At 39.7% G+C, this 18,908-nt stretch overlaps 1 protein-coding gene across 2 annotated transcripts in view; it reads right to left on the reverse strand.

The window, feature by feature from the left end:
- Window positions 1-2,679: 2,679 nt before the first annotated feature.
- LOC122986185 (voltage-dependent calcium channel subunit alpha-2/delta-1) overlaps window positions 2,680-18,908 on the reverse strand; it is a 58,599-nt gene continuing 42,370 nt past the window's right edge. The window contains exons 23-39 of one of the 2 annotated variants that reach the window (XM_044357315.1): window positions 17,066-17,126; window positions 16,881-16,972; window positions 14,676-14,757; window positions 14,051-14,113; window positions 13,344-13,447; window positions 12,517-12,606; window positions 12,337-12,404; window positions 12,195-12,233; window positions 11,890-11,961; window positions 10,176-10,328; window positions 9,790-9,842; window positions 9,343-9,398; window positions 9,057-9,186; window positions 8,174-8,286; window positions 7,283-7,365; window positions 6,854-6,933; window positions 2,680-4,748 (exon numbers count right to left, since the gene is read on the reverse strand). In XM_044357315.1, coding sequence (XP_044213250.1) covers window positions 4,712-4,748; window positions 6,854-6,933; window positions 7,283-7,365; window positions 8,174-8,286; window positions 9,057-9,186; window positions 9,343-9,398; window positions 9,790-9,842; window positions 10,176-10,328; window positions 11,890-11,961; window positions 12,195-12,233; window positions 12,337-12,404; window positions 12,517-12,606; window positions 13,344-13,447; window positions 14,051-14,113; window positions 14,676-14,757; window positions 16,881-16,972; window positions 17,066-17,126 — 1,376 coding nt within the window. In that variant the 3' untranslated portion in view covers window positions 2,680-4,711. The remainder of the gene's footprint in view (window positions 4,749-6,853; window positions 6,934-7,282; window positions 7,366-8,173; window positions 8,287-9,056; window positions 9,187-9,342; window positions 9,399-9,789; window positions 9,843-10,175; window positions 10,329-11,889; window positions 11,962-12,194; window positions 12,234-12,336; window positions 12,405-12,516; window positions 12,607-13,343; window positions 13,448-14,050; window positions 14,114-14,675; window positions 14,758-16,880; window positions 16,973-17,065; window positions 17,127-18,908) is intronic. The other variant, XM_044357316.1, reaches the window with a different exon arrangement.

Raw genomic sequence — 18,908 nt, forward strand, 5'->3', positions numbered from 1 at the left:
TAGAGGAGTCACTAATGACATGCTGATCCTTGCTGATCCAGTCACAGGTCATGTTGTTGATGTAGCATCAATCTCATGTGTCACTTCCTGCAATTAGTGGAACAAACCCAAAAAGGCACTCTCAGACTTTGACTTGTTCAACAATGAGTCACGCAGTTCCAGCTTTGAAGGCTTTAAATTGGGTGAAATGCTTTTCCTTGGGGAACCTAACAATAATGGTGATCTGCAGAAATATTTGTATTGGATCAGCAGGTAAAAAGAAAAGCTGCTGGGGAAGAACAACACCAAAACTGTGTTTTAAAAGTGGTCTTTAAAAGAAAACAACCCGTCACTCAAAAGAAAATGTCTCTGTTGTATAAGCCATTGTTCTGTTTGACATCAGAACAATACAAGAACAATTGCCTCAACATCTTGATTAAAAAGAACAATTCAGAAAGGAATTTTCTGATCAGACATATTTTAAACAAATACAGTTTAGCCTAATTATCTAAAGCATTCATTTGAATGTTAAAAGTGTGGTGTGTAGAATTTAGTGGCATCTAGCAGAACGGACTTGGCTGAAATGGAATATAATATTCATAAGTATGTTTTAATTAGTGTATAATCACCTGAAAATAAGAATTGTTGTGTTTCCGTTACCTTAGAATGAGCCCTTTATATCTATATAGGTAGTGGGTCCCCTTCCATGGAGTTCGCCATGTTGCACCTTACAGTAGCCCAGAACGGACAAATCAAACACTGGCTCTAGAGAGGGCCTTTCCTGTTTTTAGTGGCCATCATAGGTTCCCCTACACGCTTGGGAGGGGGAGGGGTATTCAGTTTGTTGCAATATGCAACTTCACCGCTAGATGCCACTAAATCCTACACACTGGTCCTTTAAAATAAAGGTGAATGTACTCAAAATATATATTACAACCATCCATTAAATTGTAAATCTGCATGTGCACACATTTGCAACACTACAAGTTGGGTAAGTTAAACCAGAAAATAGCTCTGCAAAAAAAGAAAGAAAGAATGTTTATTATGGACAGAGTAGGTAATGGTTTCAATGTTCAACTTTATTTTCCAAACAAATAACATGGCCAAAATATGGACTTGTTTTTTTTTTCTGCCAGCAGTCTAAAACACATGCCATAACTGCAATCCCACTATTATTCTGGTGTGCAACCTTTATTGCATGTCAGCCCCTCTCACTGTCCAACCATCCTATCACTTTTGACTGTCATCTATCTAATGAAGGAAAAGTAAGAAGATAGATTTTTTTTTTCTGCGTCTGTAACTTCTTAAGCATGGCATGTTAAAAGGTATGACCTCGTTCCCATTTACCAGAGTATCCCATTACAACCTCCCTTCTAAATTGTCATTATATAGCAAACAGACCTCCCAGTTTGACACATTTCCAAGAAAAACAAACTTCTTTAGACTCTCCACCCCAAACTGTGGCCATATAGATTCTTAGATTACCATCAGATAAACACAAATACCATCAAGTAAACCACACATGTGTGCAACACTTTAACTCTGGTGTTAGCATCTGGCTTTCCACTGCTGCTCTGGGCAAGAGATGGCAAAACTGTCTGTGTCAATAATGTTGCTGGAGGCATCACAAAATTAGAAACATGATTTCTCAGTCAGGGGCCACTGAGACACACTTTGCCGCGTGTCATAATACATACAGTGAAGCTTTTCATTTGGAAGGAGCTTCTGTTGTTCTTCTCACTCTGAGAGTGATGTTAAACGCATGTGTGTTTGTACTCAGGATGGAGGAGGAGGAACTCAGCAAACAGGAAATAACTAGATCACAGTTTTTTTTTTTTAAAGAGCAATCAGCTCCTCTGTGGCCATTTCAACTGTACATTAGATTAATGTATGTACTGCACCCATGGTTCGCTAAGAGTGTTTTTATGCTGAAATAAATCTTGTTTCATGATGACTTAAGCTCATTAAATGATATTAAAATGTATATTAAATAGGAAAAAAAATAATAAAATCATCAACTTCTTTGCAGCTGGAAACATTTCCACAAAACTCAAAGTGAAACGAAATACATTTAAAACTTTTTCATGAACTCAGCAGTAAGTAAATCAAGTTTACGAATGCTCAACTTTAAAGGGTAACTTAACACCCCCTGAACATCTTGTTTTTGTGGACCTCCAGTGGTCAGCTGTCCCTTAGTCCAAAGGGTGTGTCAGTACACTGTGACATCATTGCTGGGCGTGGTTCCAGATGGAACATAGCAAACATCTAACTACACCCATCACAAATGACACCTATCAGTGGTGCGCCTGTTTGGTGCCAGTCAGGCGTCAAACAGATTTCAACCAGAATGAAACACTGCTCTTCAGCCTGGGGTTAAATAACTCCTTAATCCAAATTTTAAAAAAGTGATTTGAAATTACCAGGCATCAAAGAAGCTATCAAAATGTGCAGGGCTTTTACATGAGGTAGAAATTCCCCTCACTATCTTCTTTTTATAAGGTGTTAGACGCACACAAACACAGTCAAACAGAGATGCAGATGTTCTTCCCTTTTTCAGCTGTCGTCTCTTCCTGCAGGAAGGATGATATATTTTGGTCGCTCCCAGTGGAGTTAAAGCAACTGGCCAGATGTGACAGAATAAAAAGGAGCAGCTCAGGTCATAACAATACAACACTTTTATTGTGAATATATTATATTTGCACAATAATCAACACCATATTATAAACATTTTTCTTTTCTATCATTTTCTCTTTTATACAGTAAATAGTATTAGTGTACAAATGTATACAAAATGTATTCAGGCTAGTCAAGTTCCACAAAAGAGTAATTCATGTACAGTATTAAAGCACAATCAGATATCGGGGGAACACGCACATGCCTGCACATAGACATGGAACCCCCGGGGTAAAACACAAGTCAACACGCGACTTTGATAGACAGGCATAACCTGAACACTCAACACCAGTAGGTCACCATGAAGGCGAGTTGGAGAGAACTCAACTTTAAATAAACAGATGAAATCAAAACTCACAAGACATGCACCATGTGATCTTTATGACTAATGGAAAAGTAAGGCTATGCAAAATTATCATTGGTAGTAGTGTAACCTCAAAAAGTCCTCTCCAGCGAGCCCTGATGCTGACTATAGGCGTAGACAGCGTTCGAACACAGAACAAGCTCATCCCATGACATTGCAGCGTTTTCGACACTGAGCCTTCAGCATCTGCTTCACAGCACTTATAGAGCAACACAAAGAGGAAACAAGCCTAAGGAGGAGAACAGCAAGGAGAGGAAAACAAAGAAACAGTCATTTTGATATGCTGATCTCATTCACAAGTCATCTTGGCTCCTGAGTCTGGTGATCCAGAAAGGGAACAGAAACAGGACTAATAAAGAGAAGTGTTGGAACACAAGCTCAAGTCTGGTTTATGTTTATTTTGACCATAGAGAAAAATGATATTCCTCTCTCATGATCAGAATCACTGATTGTTTCTATTGTTGTCTGGGCCACATAAATTAGAGTAACTGCAGCAGATTTGGCCCATTTTACAACGTGTTACTGCAAGGGCTACCCTCTTTCATCAATACTGCAGCAAGCATTAGCATAGAAGCATGGTAAGAATACAACTCTGATGCATTTCTTCATTCAAATAACAGACTGTTTGAGCTACTATGTAGGCACTGGGAGTTTGATGCATCAAATTAAGGACAACCAAAGCTGTCAGACCAAGTACAAACATATTTGAAATTGTAATATCCTAATATAATTGAATTTATATGGATGCTCTCTGACCTCACTTAACTCTCAGTGAGGTATCTAAGGTATCTATCTATCTAACACCGTAACTTGAATACTGATGTACACCCACATCTGAGGAATTTCTTAAAATAAACTATCCAGCAGATTCTCTGTGGTAGGTGTGTGAGTGTGTGTATCTGTGGTCCTTGGTACTGTGTGGAGCTTTGGTGTCAGAATACTGGTGTTGTCTTTAGCTCTGTACTGAGCACATGCTGCTACAATACAACACCTAGCTAGTCACGAAATGCTAGTCGATTTTGAATACAAAAAAAAAAATTAAAAAGGTACAGTACATTTAAAAACACTCAAAGAAAAAGGGATATTCTCCATATTTGCACTGGTTGCTGAAATAAACAATCATTACAGCATAATGATTCATACGCAATAAATATAATAAGCAACAAACAATATCGACAACTACACAAATCAACGCTGTCAGTGAACATACAGTATTTGAATGATATTCAGTTGGCATAGTGGGACAACTCTTCAACTTCCGCGAAACAAATCAGAGAAAATAATGAGGCAGAATTAAAGGGTTTGGTTAGCTCTTACTCTTGCACCATAGGAGAGTATTAAGGAGTATATCATGGGAATGAGTGCAGCTGAGCACAGTAAATGTGTCTCTATTTTTGAAAATGACAAGGAGGAAGTGAATGAGCACCCTTTGGCATTGGAAAATGAAAATGCTGATATTGTCATAAGAAAAAAACATGTCTTGTTGCAACTATTCTGCGTACATCCTGGATGGCATAACCGCTGTGTCTTCTGGACTCTTGTGAAATGAGATGACGATCAGTTTGTGTGTGTGTGTGTGTGTGTGTGTGTGTGTGTATGGGTGTGTGGGTATGTGTAGGGGTCATGAATGTTGTAAAGATGTGATGAGCCACAGCAGCAGCAGTTGGAGCCCAAGCATTGGCCAAAGACATGGGCTTAGGCAAGTCCCTCCTCCACAATCAGAATCATCCTCCTGTTGGACAAATCAGTTGTCAATAAATTAGATACACATTATGTCAATAAACTCTTCACCTACTTCCAGTAGCAGTCATACAACTACCACCATTATCAGTACCTCTACCTCTAACAATAATGACCATTTCATTGTCATATTGCATCGTATGGAGTCATAGTGTATACTTAAAACACTACCCATAATATCAAATTCCCTATAGAGGTGTTACAGACCTCATTCTGCATTTCGTGCATGTGTGTGTATGCACATGCACCTGCCTGCCACAGTATGCCTGCTTGTTTTGTGTTTGATGGGAGTATTTAGGATATCCGTGCATGCCAAAGGCCTAAGAGAAGAAGGTGGGAGTCTTCTGTATTCAAAGGGCAGGAAAGCCATGTGGCGGTTCCTCTGTTTACCTCAGTGACAAAATGGACTGGCCTGGACACAAACTCTTCCTATGAGGAGCTGAGCCAAAAGTATTGGGACAGATGGAAAGAGGAAAAGGGAAAAGGGATGCGGCCTACTTTTACTCTGTTCATCTACTTCCTCAGTCATTCCTCCCCTTCCCTTTTCTTCCCAGCACACCCTCTCAGCAATCTAAACATACATGCACTTGAATTAGTGGCTTGTTCTGTGTATGATCTACGCCTTTTCAACACAATGAAAGGCTGAGTTCACAAAGATATGGGAAATATGTTTTCCAAATATTTAGACGTCTTATAAACTGTTCAAAGTTGGGTGGTGATGCAATGATCTCACACATGATTTCTCCACCTTGCTCCTTTGTTTCATTGATTTATCTAAAATGGTACAATACATGAACTTCCATTAGATCTTTTTCGAGGGAATCTACATGATGCATATTGAATTGCAATCCCTGAAATCCTAAAAGGCTTCTCAGTTCGAGGCAAAATACAGCCAAGTGTTCTTCCAAACTTCTGAACTATGTTTAGTTGACAACGCATTAAGCAATTCTAAATAAAATGATGCTGGCTGCAGACATATTTAAACAGTTTTGTACTGCTATTATTGAATGGTGGTGGTGTGATGCTATTATATCAATCTCATTCAACACTTTTTACTGCCAAGATTCAATCTGGACTCCATCTGTTGGGGTAAGAAAAAAAAAAAAGAGAAGAGAAGAGAGAAAAAATATGCCAAAAAGATGTAGCATTCTGTTAGGGAGATAAACATGCAACAATGAAATACATTCCCAACTTTTTGTTATCACAATTTAAGTTTTAGTCAATGTACTGCGTTATTTCCATCTCAGCTTATTTCAATGTGCATGAAGAAAATCAAAAATGGTAAATGCAACCTAAAATATATAAACAATGTGTAGTATGTCCATGATGCATAAATATTTGTGAGAGACTTATTCAGGTGGATTAGCCTTTGTCAACAGCCATAACACCAGGAATGTCTAGAGTGTCTTCAGACTGTATATTACATCAGTTGTATATAAATAAATCTGTGAGGGTATAAAGCGTTCTGCCTTGTGGCTTATTTAGGCTCCTCCCATGATCAGCCGTGCGCTTTTAAAGCTTCTCGTGACTTGTGATTGTCAATGATCAACTATTAAATACAAATTATGTGACAAAAGCATTTCCATTTGTCAATACATCATTTATATTTCTATATGTATACAAATCACCATGAATTACCACAAAAATATGCAAGTTTGATCTGAAAACATCAATCTTAGCGGAACACTTGATTGTCTAAACTTGGACTACAACTTACATCTGAACCTGACAGAGAGGGAGAAGGCAGCCAAAGAAGATCCATTGTGACACAGCAAAATGTGCTCACTCACAGATTTCTAAAATGTATGACTGAACTAATAAATTCATACAGTCTAGACATTCCCATGGTGCGCTGAAAGTCTGAGTTACATTGTTCCTGCCCGAGGTCAGCACCCTGGAAGATGAATGAGATTATAGTTGTGCACAGGGGCATCATCTGTTGGTTTTCATGCCCATAATATCATGTTTAGGTTGATTAGGGTCTGGAGTCCACAATACCTGGAAGGGCAGACCTTGAATAGGTGTATAATAGGTTAAATTGATAAAGACCCTGATACCACCCAGCAGATATTACATAACCTTTATGGGCACACTAACCCTGAACTCAGCAGCAGAAACAAGAAGAGGGGTGTGGGGCACAATGCAGAACCTCTGCTGATTGGGCACAAGGGCTCATCCTACCAAGATGGACAAGAGCAGCAGCCATTGGGATGCAGAATCATAAAACAAGAGTGTCAGATGATGAGTAAATGATTATATAAGGCAAGAGAAAGATAAACAAAGCAAGGATAATTGCATGCAAAATTAATTGAATAAAAATAACTGTTATAGTAAATACATAAAGAGAACAAAACAAGTGATTAGACTGAAAAGAGCAGGCAGACAACAACACTTTGAATCTTTGCAGAAAGCACAATGCAGATGAAACTGACAGAAATTAGACAGAGGCCAACTGTGACGCCTCACTAATAGAGCTGTTTCCAGCAATATTCTCTGCACAAAGGCTCTTGTGTGGTTGTGTCTTACGTTTTCATTGTTGTCAAAACACACATCCGGCCCTTTGCGGTATCTGGGATTCTGAGCCAGCTCACATGGATCTGGACCTTCAGCTGAACAGAAACTCTCAGGAAAATGTGATTTACCATCAACAGTGAACATTTAACACTTTTAATAATAAAAACTAAATCATGAACTGACTCATTTTCACTGCCAAAAAGACTTATGAAGTTCGAACTCATCAACCTTGGCTACAGATCCCCTGATATTTTTTTTTTCAGACATCTGGTGATCCTCTATTACACCTACGAGAGCTTAAAATTAAAGATTTCGTAGAGTCAGTCCCAGAAACAACTACACATGCTACTTTATGGACATTTGAATTTGTCATTAAGCCATATTATACATGTGGTACGGTAACGTGTGTGTATTTTATCTGTGTACATTTGTGTGTGTGTGTGTGTGTGTGTGTGTGTGGGTTGGGTGGGTCTTATTAGCAACTAGTGGTCCCTGTGGTGACCCCATGACGACCTGATGATGACACCTTTACTGTTATACCAGCAGGAAGCTACATTCAAGACACATCTGTCAAACAGATATCCTGATTACATATACACACATACATAAAGCATACACGCAAATGCACCTCTTAACCTTAATTCAACCTGATGGCCGCATGCAGCCCCAGAAACAAAGAAATCTAATCTTGAAGTAACGTGAGACAGGCTTTCATATGCTGTGCATCTGGTTTACTGTTCACCCGTGAACATTCTGGGGGGACCTACTGCAAACTGCTTAGGTGTGTGTCCTTGTATTCAGAGTTTAAAGCTCTGCTGTCATATGGGTGATGGATGGAGGGCTGGAGAGTAAAAAGGAAGTGTAACTCTATGTTCGATTTTAACGAGTTGAGTGAAAGGATACAGGGTTGTTCAGCCTGTCGTAGCGGTTTGGGGTCACAGGACAAACATGTTGCCCTGGCATCAGTGATCAGGAACACTAGGTTAGTGTTTGGCAGCTTCTCAGCGCGATACATCCTAGAAAGCATACATAGCCACACACATGTAAATAAATATATAGTCTATAGAGTCTGTAGTCATAATATACTTCATATGTTCTGTAAGTATAATATGCAGTGGCTATTTACATGCAAACAATCATTAGTCCCATATGATAGATAACATTTACATATAAAACTTATATATACTTAAATACATAGACATATTTGTGCACTTATGCATATACATACATTTTCATGCTTCTTCTCCCCTGTTGGGATTGGCTTTTTATGGTAGTCATGAAAGTTTCTGTGTCTACAGTGGTTAACATCGGGGAGTAAAGCACCAGACACGTGGGACTCATAACACCCAGTAATTACAGCCATATTTAACCCCCTCAGACAGCCAAAATTGACACAAAAGGAGGTTAGAGCAAAGTAAATGTGCAGTGGTCCGTGAATGTGTGTATTAGAGAGTTTGAAGTACAGCCAGAGACCGAAGGATGAAAAAAACAGATAAAAGAGCTCTTGTGCTTCCCTCTGCAATTCCGGTCACTGACAGATCAAGGTAATCTGTGTCTGATCAGGGCTCATCAGAAAACAGCTGCCTGAAATCACTCTGAAAAACAGAGAGAGGCCAGGAAACTAACACTATTCCCAACCAATCCCCACAGACTATTAAACAGAAGGATGTCCAGGAAGAAGATAAGAGGTGGAAAATCTTTAATAATATACCCCATTTATAGTGTGAATGCACATGACCACTGGTATGGGAGCACATACAGTATACTCATAAACAAACACACATACCTAGAACAGTTTCCACAGTCCAGGACACCTGAGTAGGATCTTTCATCATTGTCAAAGAAGTACTGAGTCTGCTCTGTGATACAGCTTTCTTTAAACATGGCATCTGGTATGTCCTCATCTGCTGACTCCACTGCAAATAAGAGAAAGGTTTAATAAAGACAAATACATGAAAGGATGAGTGAGGAGGTGGTGGGAGTAAAATTGATCCAATAAAGTAATTGCTTTTCTCATCCAAGTGTTGCTGAAGGAATACGCATTTTATGCTATCACAGCTTTTGATACTCACCTGCCTCTAGAAGGTTGGGAAACATTAGACCAAAGAACAGCTGCTGGAGTATTGACCTAGACAAGGAGAACGAATAAGCTGAGTCACATGTATGAGTCAATAGATCATCTTTTATTCATTTACAGTAAGCAACCAGACAATGTCTAATACAGTCACACATCTGTCTTAGGCTACAGTCACTGATGATGTAAATTTCATGGGAAATATCAGTCATTCTAATTTAAAATAGGTTACATTGCAGTTGGACAGTAATACAAAGGGTTTCAGTATCATGTTGTGTAACTGCCCTTGTCCCACACTGACCCAGCCAATTTCATACCGTGACAACATACAAGTCCACTCCCATACAAACTCCTACCCTTAAGTACAAATGTACTCCCACTCTATAACACACACAAAAACACAAAAGGTGTAAAAAAACAAAACACTGCACACACACACGCTCACCAGGCAGCACTGGAGGCCCACCAGCCAATACTGAGCAAGTCTGCTATGGTAGGCTGGAGAAGGACAGGAAAAGTAAAGAGGAGTAAAAGGAGTTTTTTACAATCCGAAATACAGAAGGTAGAAGTGGAAAAGAGACAATTTAGGCACGAGTCGTCATTTTTTTACTTGGCGAATCTTATATTGCTGTAATTAACTAAGAAAACAAAAATCAAACATTCAGAATCATATTATTAGAGCCAACTAGACCCAGGAATAAATATAGTTTGGAACCAAAACCAACGCACAGAATAAAGAGAGAGTAAATATAAATGCTGAAGTGTGTAAACAGTAATTATATGAGGGAAGTGACTGTATTGTCTGACAGCTTGTGAAAGTGAGGATCTCACCACATAGACAGAGCGGGGTCCTGCTGCAGCCTTGCTGTCTTTCTCCGGGTCACAGACAGACTGGTAGTCATAGGTCTTGTTGTAGGAGTACAGCGAGGTGTTGACCAGGTTGTTCATCAGCACAGGATCCACCTCGCCAAAGAACTGACCTATCTAGACAAGTACATACACACATGCACACACACACACAATACAAAAGCAGTGTAAAACTTAAAACAAAAACATACAGCTATACACTTTTCTATGACAGTGCTTTATAGTCTTAGCCTTTTATCATTGTGGATCAGTTCACTGGAAATTTGTATCTACATGCTCAGCTGTATTTAGACAGCCCCTTCAAACAGGTAACTGTCATCTCTTCATCTCTCACTTATGACATGGAGTGTGCTACTGCCGTGCCCTTTTGCACTCCAGTCTGGTTGGATGGAAAGTGGTGGTTTGATGTTATGTTCCTGTCAGTGTCACAGCAGGTGTTGTTGTTGGACTTTGCTTCCTGAGCCTAGAGACCAGTTTAAGGATGACACAGTCACATAATAATATGATGACAGTCAGAACAGGTCACTCTGTAGTTTCACAAGTACCTGAAAACCAGGTGGATGAGCATTTGGGATAATTGGTCTCCTTTTGTAGAGGCATCCTTCATAGTGATAAATAAGCTCATTCTAATTGATTGAGCATATATGGTGTATGAACATGTCTGATAAGATGATATGCAAAGATGAAATGTAAAATGGAGGAGTTTAGCCTTTAGAGTCCTGATAAAGGGCTGTGGCTGTTATCATACAGCTAGGATTACAATTCATAGCCTTTGTTCGATAACGACACAAAGACAGCCAACAAATTCTGCATAATCCCAAGGGATACCAAATGTATCACAAAATGTGAAAAAGACATAGGGGGGTGCTTATTCAAATGCTTCAAGACCATAAACTGTACACCAGACATCATGACAGTGTCATGGATCAAAGAAAGCAGATGTCCTGTCTTGACTGACATTAAATGTTTCCAAACCCATTGTGTATTCTACCACAGACACACAGGGGCCTATAGCAGCCTGTAATAGTGGAGTTAACAGCAGAGCTGAGCTGACTTCATACACAGGGGATTCACTTCACCTCAGCTTCCATGACTGACTAAAACCCAACAGAACCTTCCCTTTGATCCTCCTCCAGTGGGTAGTGCTTTACTTTACTGGAGACATACAGTAGATGTATTCTGTCCTACAGGGGCTTTGAAACAGCCCAGAGCAAACAGGCCATCCCCATAACTTAGCTGAGTCATAAGCCCTTTATTTGACCTCTATATTAGATTGATGGATTCCTGTGAAAAATGTTAGAGTAGCTGGGTATATAGAGAGGTAGAGAAAAGTATGAAATATGAATGCTGGCAAAGTCTTTATTTCACCTTTTCTCACTATGTGACAACAGCTGTTTTACTGTGTGATGATTTACTGCTTATTGACGATTTGGGACATTGACATTGACAACATGCCCCAAATACATGGGACATATATGTGCACAATAAATAAACACAAGTACACTGATGCTAGCAAGGCTGTCTGGCTAAATTGAATCCTTTTGGCATTTCAATTAAATTAACCTTGGCTTGTTTAATTAGTATTTTCCCCAGTATTGTTAATAGCTAATAAAAATTAAATCTGTTTACAGGGGTGTTACTGTACCACTGCAATAAGGTAAAGTTGATGGTAACTCACAAGGGTAATATACTCCTCCTGATTGGACATGAGAAGAAATCCACCATCGTCCAAGATCACACAATCTACATGCTGCAGAGTGAAAAGATAAACACTTTCAAAATGCAATAAGTTTTGCTGGTGGTGGTAATGATGTGATACAAGAACATAATCTGTCAATATTTTAAAAAAGGGATACTATTCATGCTTCAAGTGATGATAAATGCATTGTAAGCAAAGGTCTTAGCATGGTTTTAACTCAGATGAGATAGAGTAATTTGTTTTTCATTGTATTTGAAACATTTTTATATATTGCATTGCTGTACCTTATCATTCCTCAAACAGCCACAGATCTCATCTTTGCACTAAAAGGAAAAATGGACCCAATACGAAATCAGTGTTGCAGACAAATGGCTGAAGGGAAAAAAAGTATGTAAAATACAAATGCATTTTAGAAACCCAACTTACATTCAGTTTCAGTGTAGCATTCATGAAACTGTTCATCCAGAATGACACATTGAGTTTTACTCCCACCACTGCAGAACAAAACAGATGCAGAAAATAGACAACTTTAATGTTTAGCTATTGAGTCATTTTCACTTGTGTTGCATCACAAGAAGCAATCAATCTGATATTAGCAAGACTGACCTGCTGGTTTGAGCGTGACTTCATCAATAGTGAGATCCACTGCTTTGCTCACTAGGATACCTGAATCAGAAACAGGCTCTCTGCTCTCTGCTGCAATTGAGGAAAGATACACAAAGGATGAGAAACTGTAATCATGGGCAATTTAACTGAAACCATGTTTAAAAGTACATGGCAGAGAATGTGAATCAGAGTTTAAAATTGGAATAATCACTATCCGTTGTGGAAATTCCATACATTTTTAGCTGCTTGTAATTTATGTGACTGGAGTGGAGCCTGTGAAGCCAGTACATGTGTTAATCCAGTCAAATGCAGCTGTAAGCAGCACTACATTACACTGACGTTTGCCTGTCCTGATGTCTGTTAGAGAGATCAGTGGAGATAAGTAAGTAAGGAAGTATACGGGGCAGGAGGGAGGGAGAGTTGGGATGAGTGCTGAAAGACACAGCGGGAAAAGGAGAAGGATAAAGAGACTGATATCAGAGGCCTGTGAGTGTAATCTTTGCCAGTAGGGTTGGGATGACGTCCAAAGACAGAGAGCGGGATAGGCTCAGTGCCAGACCACACTGAAGATGCACACGTGAACAGAAATGCACAGACTGGAGCGCCTTGGTAGCCGAATTGTTACAGTGCATGCCACATAAACAGAGCGTTCCTGGTTTGACTACAGCTTAGGAGCCTTGCTGCATGTCATACCTCTCTCTCTCTCTCTCTCTCCTTGTTTCCTGTCTGATCCTCCACTATCAGCTCTCCATTAAAGGCAAATACATGCCCCAAAACATATCTTAAGAAAAAAGAAGTACGCAGACATACACATATTCAGTTCTTACTGTTGAAAGATGGAGCGGTGAAAATATAAATTTCATTGTCCAGGGTCCTCTTGTAGAAGCTGGACTCATATGTCTCAGGACTCTCACCCCATTCTTCCCCGGCACTGAAAACATTAATATAGTCACATAATGTAATATATGGACCATTATAGGCATAAAACACATAGCAAATACGTTTGATCTATCTGAACAATTTAAATTTTAATCTGTAAGCCAAATGTTAGTCATCAAAATATGAGTCACACCCAAAGCAACTGATATATGACAAGGGCATGATCCAGTAAAAACAATAACTGACTGTATTTCATGTTTTATAGTCAGTGGGAATACGCATTCATCTTCAGTTGGAATGTTATATTGGGACTAAGAAGAACCCCCAAATGTAGTGCAGACAAGAGTAGCAGTGAGGAAATAGAGGAAAATGAGCTGCATTTGGCTGCTGGATGTGTGGATTTGACCCATGTCCTATACTGGCCTGGCAAGCTCTGGGAGTTCAGCTCAAAGTGTATAATCCTCCATGTTCTGGAAAATAACCCAGTGGAGCAGGTGAGAAAAGCAGCCAAAAGAGCTCAACTTAAGAGTATTACAGTGTGTATCCATTTTCATTTCACACATTTACACCACCAGATATTTGGGCAAAGCTTGCTGTGTTGTTTCACAATGCCAGAAGTGACGCTAATGAAACTGGGAAGAAGCGGGGAGAGTACCTTCTTGGATAGACTCGTGTGATTCCTCCATCTGTGGCTACAAATCTGGCCACGATCCCATCCCTGAGAATATGGGAAACACAAGCCAGTCACACATCAAAGTCACTCACACTGACGAATATTGGAAAAAAAGTGTTTATGAACCATGAGACCAAGCTGCAGACATGACACAAATTGTTTTATTACCAGAGTCACTTGTCTCTCTATACGTTCTAATGTTAAACAGATACCCTGCGGAGTGTGTCAGACAAGTGGGCATACCATGAAAGCAAACACACTGATGTCATTATTTTATTTTCCTCTCGAAACAGCATGTCTTGGCAGAGCTCAATATGTTTGTGTGTGATAAGCATTTTGTGCTTTCATCGTGTTTCACTAGTTAGGCGTGATCAAATCATCCAGAGTAACAAAAGAAAGAAAGAAAACTTGGGTTCAGTTAGTCAATAAATTGTGCGTGAAATAAGCATCTGTTATAGTAGTGCAGAGCAGTAGTGTACACATGCAACACAGATTTTCATTTAAGAAGAAATACTTAACAAGTAGAGTTAAAAACTGCACAGCAAAAAAGAAGATGACATCTTTGAATTGCATAAATCAGAGAAGAGCAGAAAGGTTTGGCACTCACACTGTCTGCTCGTTCCAAAGTTTAACCAGTTCAGCTGTCAGACCGGCATCCAGGATTAGTCGACTCACAAGGGACACATTACCTACGGATTGAAGACAAGATATATTTTACATATTGCGGACATTACATTTCTACAGTAACAGTGCTTAGTAGGAAAATATGGTAATGGCAGAAATGACAGTCTAACCCAGTGCCTTGTTGACAAATCTAGGCAGAGGAATTTAATTAAACCCTAGTTAAACCTGTAACTGTTGTTTGGCCACTTGGGAGCAGTGAAAATAAGAAACAACACTGACATATAATCATCACCTTTTAAAGGACAAGTGCGTAGGATTTAGCGGCATCTAGTGGTGAAGTTGCAGATTGCAACCAACTGTATACCCCTCCCCCTCCCTTTCCAAGTGTGCAGGAGAACCTACGCTGGCCACGAAATATGCGAAACTTGTGAAAGGCCCTCTCTAAAGTCAGTGTTTGGTTTGTCTGTTCGGGGCTACTGTAAAGTCATGGTGGTGCAAGACGGTGGGCTCTGAGGAAGAGGACCCGCTCCCTATGTAGATACAAAGGGCTCATTCTAAGGTAAGAAAAAAACACAACAATTCTTATTTTCAGGTGATTATACACTAATGAAAACATACTTAAAAATATTATATTCCATTTCTGCCAACTCCGTAACACTAGATGCCACTAAATTCTACACACTGCTCCTTTAAGTTGATATGACGAACTTGTTAGCAAACAGCTGCTTATCCATCCAGCAGTTATGGAGCATTTGGAGTCGTGTTTCTGGCCACCTGGTGAATCTAAGTCCAATATTCACTCTCCTTCAGCTCTGTTTTTGCTCTCTACCAACTCCTGGGGGGCTCTTTAGCTGCTAAATGCTCCACAATGTTCACTAGCTAGTCGCCAACTGTGTCTGTTTGCTGTTTGGTGCTGTGCAGGTAGTCTACAGTGAGTTTTTAGAACTATTTTGCTACTAACAACTGCCTGCTGCGGTTGAAAACGACACTATGAGAGCAGTGAGTGAATCAAAATAGTAAAGTTGCAGTCCAGACAGCTAAACAATGAGCTGAGTTGGGTGATAATTTTCTGTAGGTTCATCACTATGAGTAACACCTCTCACGTTATACATTGACATTTCATATGTTGTTGTTGTTAGTATAGAAAATATTGATTATAGCCGCTTAATGCTTTTGGCTCGCACAAGGGTTACTGTTTAAGTGCCACTGAGCAATGCACTTAACCAAGCATTTTTCTAGTAGATCTGTTTACTGGCTAACAGTAAGAGTAGTGACTGACTGTATGAAGGTGAAAGTCAGGAGCCTGAAAAAAAGAGTTGAGCCAAGTCCTTTCCCTGAATAAATGAGCAAAAAAACACAAAAATGATCTCATGGTACTTGTCAGTATATCATCCAGCAGAGAGACATGTTTTTGTAGGTCCTCTCTTAGTGACCGACAATCAGATAGCAGGAAGTGCTTTGTGAAGGACTGGCTGCTGTAGGAGGGAGATGATGCCAAGGTATTGAGTTCAAACCCTATTGTCATGGAAATTTAAAAAACTGAGTAATATGAGCACAGGTTTGAAAGAATCCACACAGTTTCAATACAGCTTCCCTTGAGTGTAGTTTTAAATCATGTCCAGAACTTTTCACAAAAACTCAAGACTTCACAGCATTTTGAAAACCTATTGTGCAAACAGCAGCAACATGGGCATGAATTCCTGAGCATGTGACTTGACCTTGGGATGAAATGGATCAAGGATACCTAGATCCATTAGCTGGATGATGGTGGTAAGCCATACTGTAGGGTGAGATCCATTAGATGATGACAAATCAAGTATCATGAGTCATTGTATGGCATGACAGCATTAGGCTTCTAGGAAACTCAGTCGATCAGGCTGATGTCACCCTGCTTAGACCATCATAATCTAATGACCAGAAGTCATGCTCTGACCTTCAGATGCTGACCATTGTAATATCAGAGTGGAAAATTCCACTATGACTAACAGGAAAACATACCATGCATGTATACATACTTACAGATTTCCACTCTCATTGCTGCAACATAGCAATGAAACACACTGTACAGTATATTGATTTAGATGACATTGAGTGGATCAGTGGTATTATAATACTCATACGAATACACACAATACTGACATCACAATAAGTGAAAAGTGGAAACAGTGGAAAAAGATGCATGACTCACATGCATCTGGAGTGTTCCTATCAATGTACTGGTTGAAGTCGAGGAGAAACTGGGTGTTGTTGAGTGATAACTTCAGCTCTTTGCAGTAGTCCCTGAAGAAACAGTATTGATCAGTTTCACTCTCAGCCTCTTGTTTGTTCCTGTACAGTTAAAGTGGATTTTGCAGGAGCATCGAGATCACTCACCTTGGAGCGATGTAGGTGTAACCAAACTCATCAAATCTCTCCAGCTGTATGGTTTCCATCGCTTTTGAAAACACAAAAACACCTGCCTTAGCTTTAAACTTTAACAGATGCTGAAGTGTTTCACATTAAATGGTCACGGTAAGAAGATTAGATGCTTAACGGTGTGAGCTCTATTAATGAAAAGGTGTAAATGTACTGGTGTTTGTGATGTGAGAGGACTACACGAATCCAGATATCCTTGACAAGTGGATGCTCGTATAATTTTTTTTTTTTTTTTTTTTTGAAATGCTGGTAGGTGATACATGGAACCAGTATACATTCTCTAGCGAACAGGCCCACATGCATACACACAAAGACACATGAAATATAAGACAGATATGAGGTGATGGATTAAGTTAGAGAGTGTGGATAGAGGTGCAGAGGGGAGCCATGGGAGAATAACTGACTGAGAAATACTTGCCTTCTTGCCCTGTTTTGACCCCAAGGAGAAACAGAGGAGGAAAAGAGAAAGTAGGAAAGACAAAGAGTGATAAAAATGCATTCATAATCTGACAAACGATGTCATTCCTTGGAAAATATGCTGAAAATTGTAAATATTTCCCACAGCAGGTAAAAAATGCTACACAGCAGTGAGAGAGAATTAGATCTAACAGACAAACATTAAATGTATAAAAAAGACTGAGTGTTCTTTTTTAAAAAATGCAGAACATTACATGACCAGAAGAGAAGCATGCAAGGAAATAACATAAAAACTCCGTCATAAACAAAGAACATTTCTCCCTCTTCTATGCGTTGTCTGTCCTTGCTCTGGACTTCATTTAAAATACTGTCTGGTTATTCTTATCTCATAAATGGCATGACAGGCGTCGATTGCCATCATTCACTGGTCTCTTAAAATGAAGACATTTCGGACATTGCCTTTAAAATATATTGAGTCGTGTGGTGCAGTCTGCAAAAACAATTACCGAGCACTGAGTTTCGGTGGGGTCATGGAAATTTGGTGCAGGATGAAACAATGTCCTTCACATAAAACATAACAGGCAGATTAATTGTCCCTCTGTCTCTATAGACTGGGCAGGGTGTCTTTTTGTCCAATTGCCTTCCACACTGTACATTTTTTTCATTCTTTCTTGCTCTTTACATCCCTGTCACCATCTCTTCAACGCCAGTATTAGGTCATCTATTCAACACATACAGCATTCTTCCTATACGAACAAATGTTCATCCATCACAGTCTTGGCTAGGGACCCTCCCTAATGTATTCCGAGGACAAGTGGCTGCAGGAACCACCTACTGCAAGGAAGTGGCAAGATGGATCAAGGTATTGGTGGTCTGGCTCCAGTGTGAAACTTTAGATGGCTGTACAGAGAACTTTAGAGTCCCAAACTCCCTATCGGACTGGTCTGTGGCAGCAAGGCATGGTGTGTTACTTTCTTTAACAGGCCTGTAAACGTTCTGACAGCCTTTATGGCACGGTGACAGACTCGTTATGGCAGAGAGGGAGTGATACAGAGGCCAAAACACTCAGTCAAAATCTCATCTGTAGAAATAACTGCACCATTAGCCGTTTATGCTTTGTGGCGTCACATCAAAGTGATGAAAAATCCACTAAAGCCAGATGGTTATGTGCTGAATCCAGTGTTTTTCTACTAATTATATCCCTTGATCAAAGCAACCATCCACCTATACATCTATAAAATCATCATTAAGCCTTCATACTCCACAGTCATCCATCCATCCATCTACCCATCCATCATCACGTTCACTAAATATGGTATGAAATGTAAGCATGCAAACATATTATGCAGTGGAGGATGGCAAAAGGAAGACAGAGCACACAGAA

This window comes from Thunnus albacares, chromosome 7, assembly GCF_914725855.1.
Source record: "Thunnus albacares chromosome 7, fThuAlb1.1, whole genome shotgun sequence".
Lineage (NCBI taxonomy): Eukaryota > Metazoa > Chordata > Actinopteri > Scombriformes > Scombridae > Thunnus > Thunnus albacares.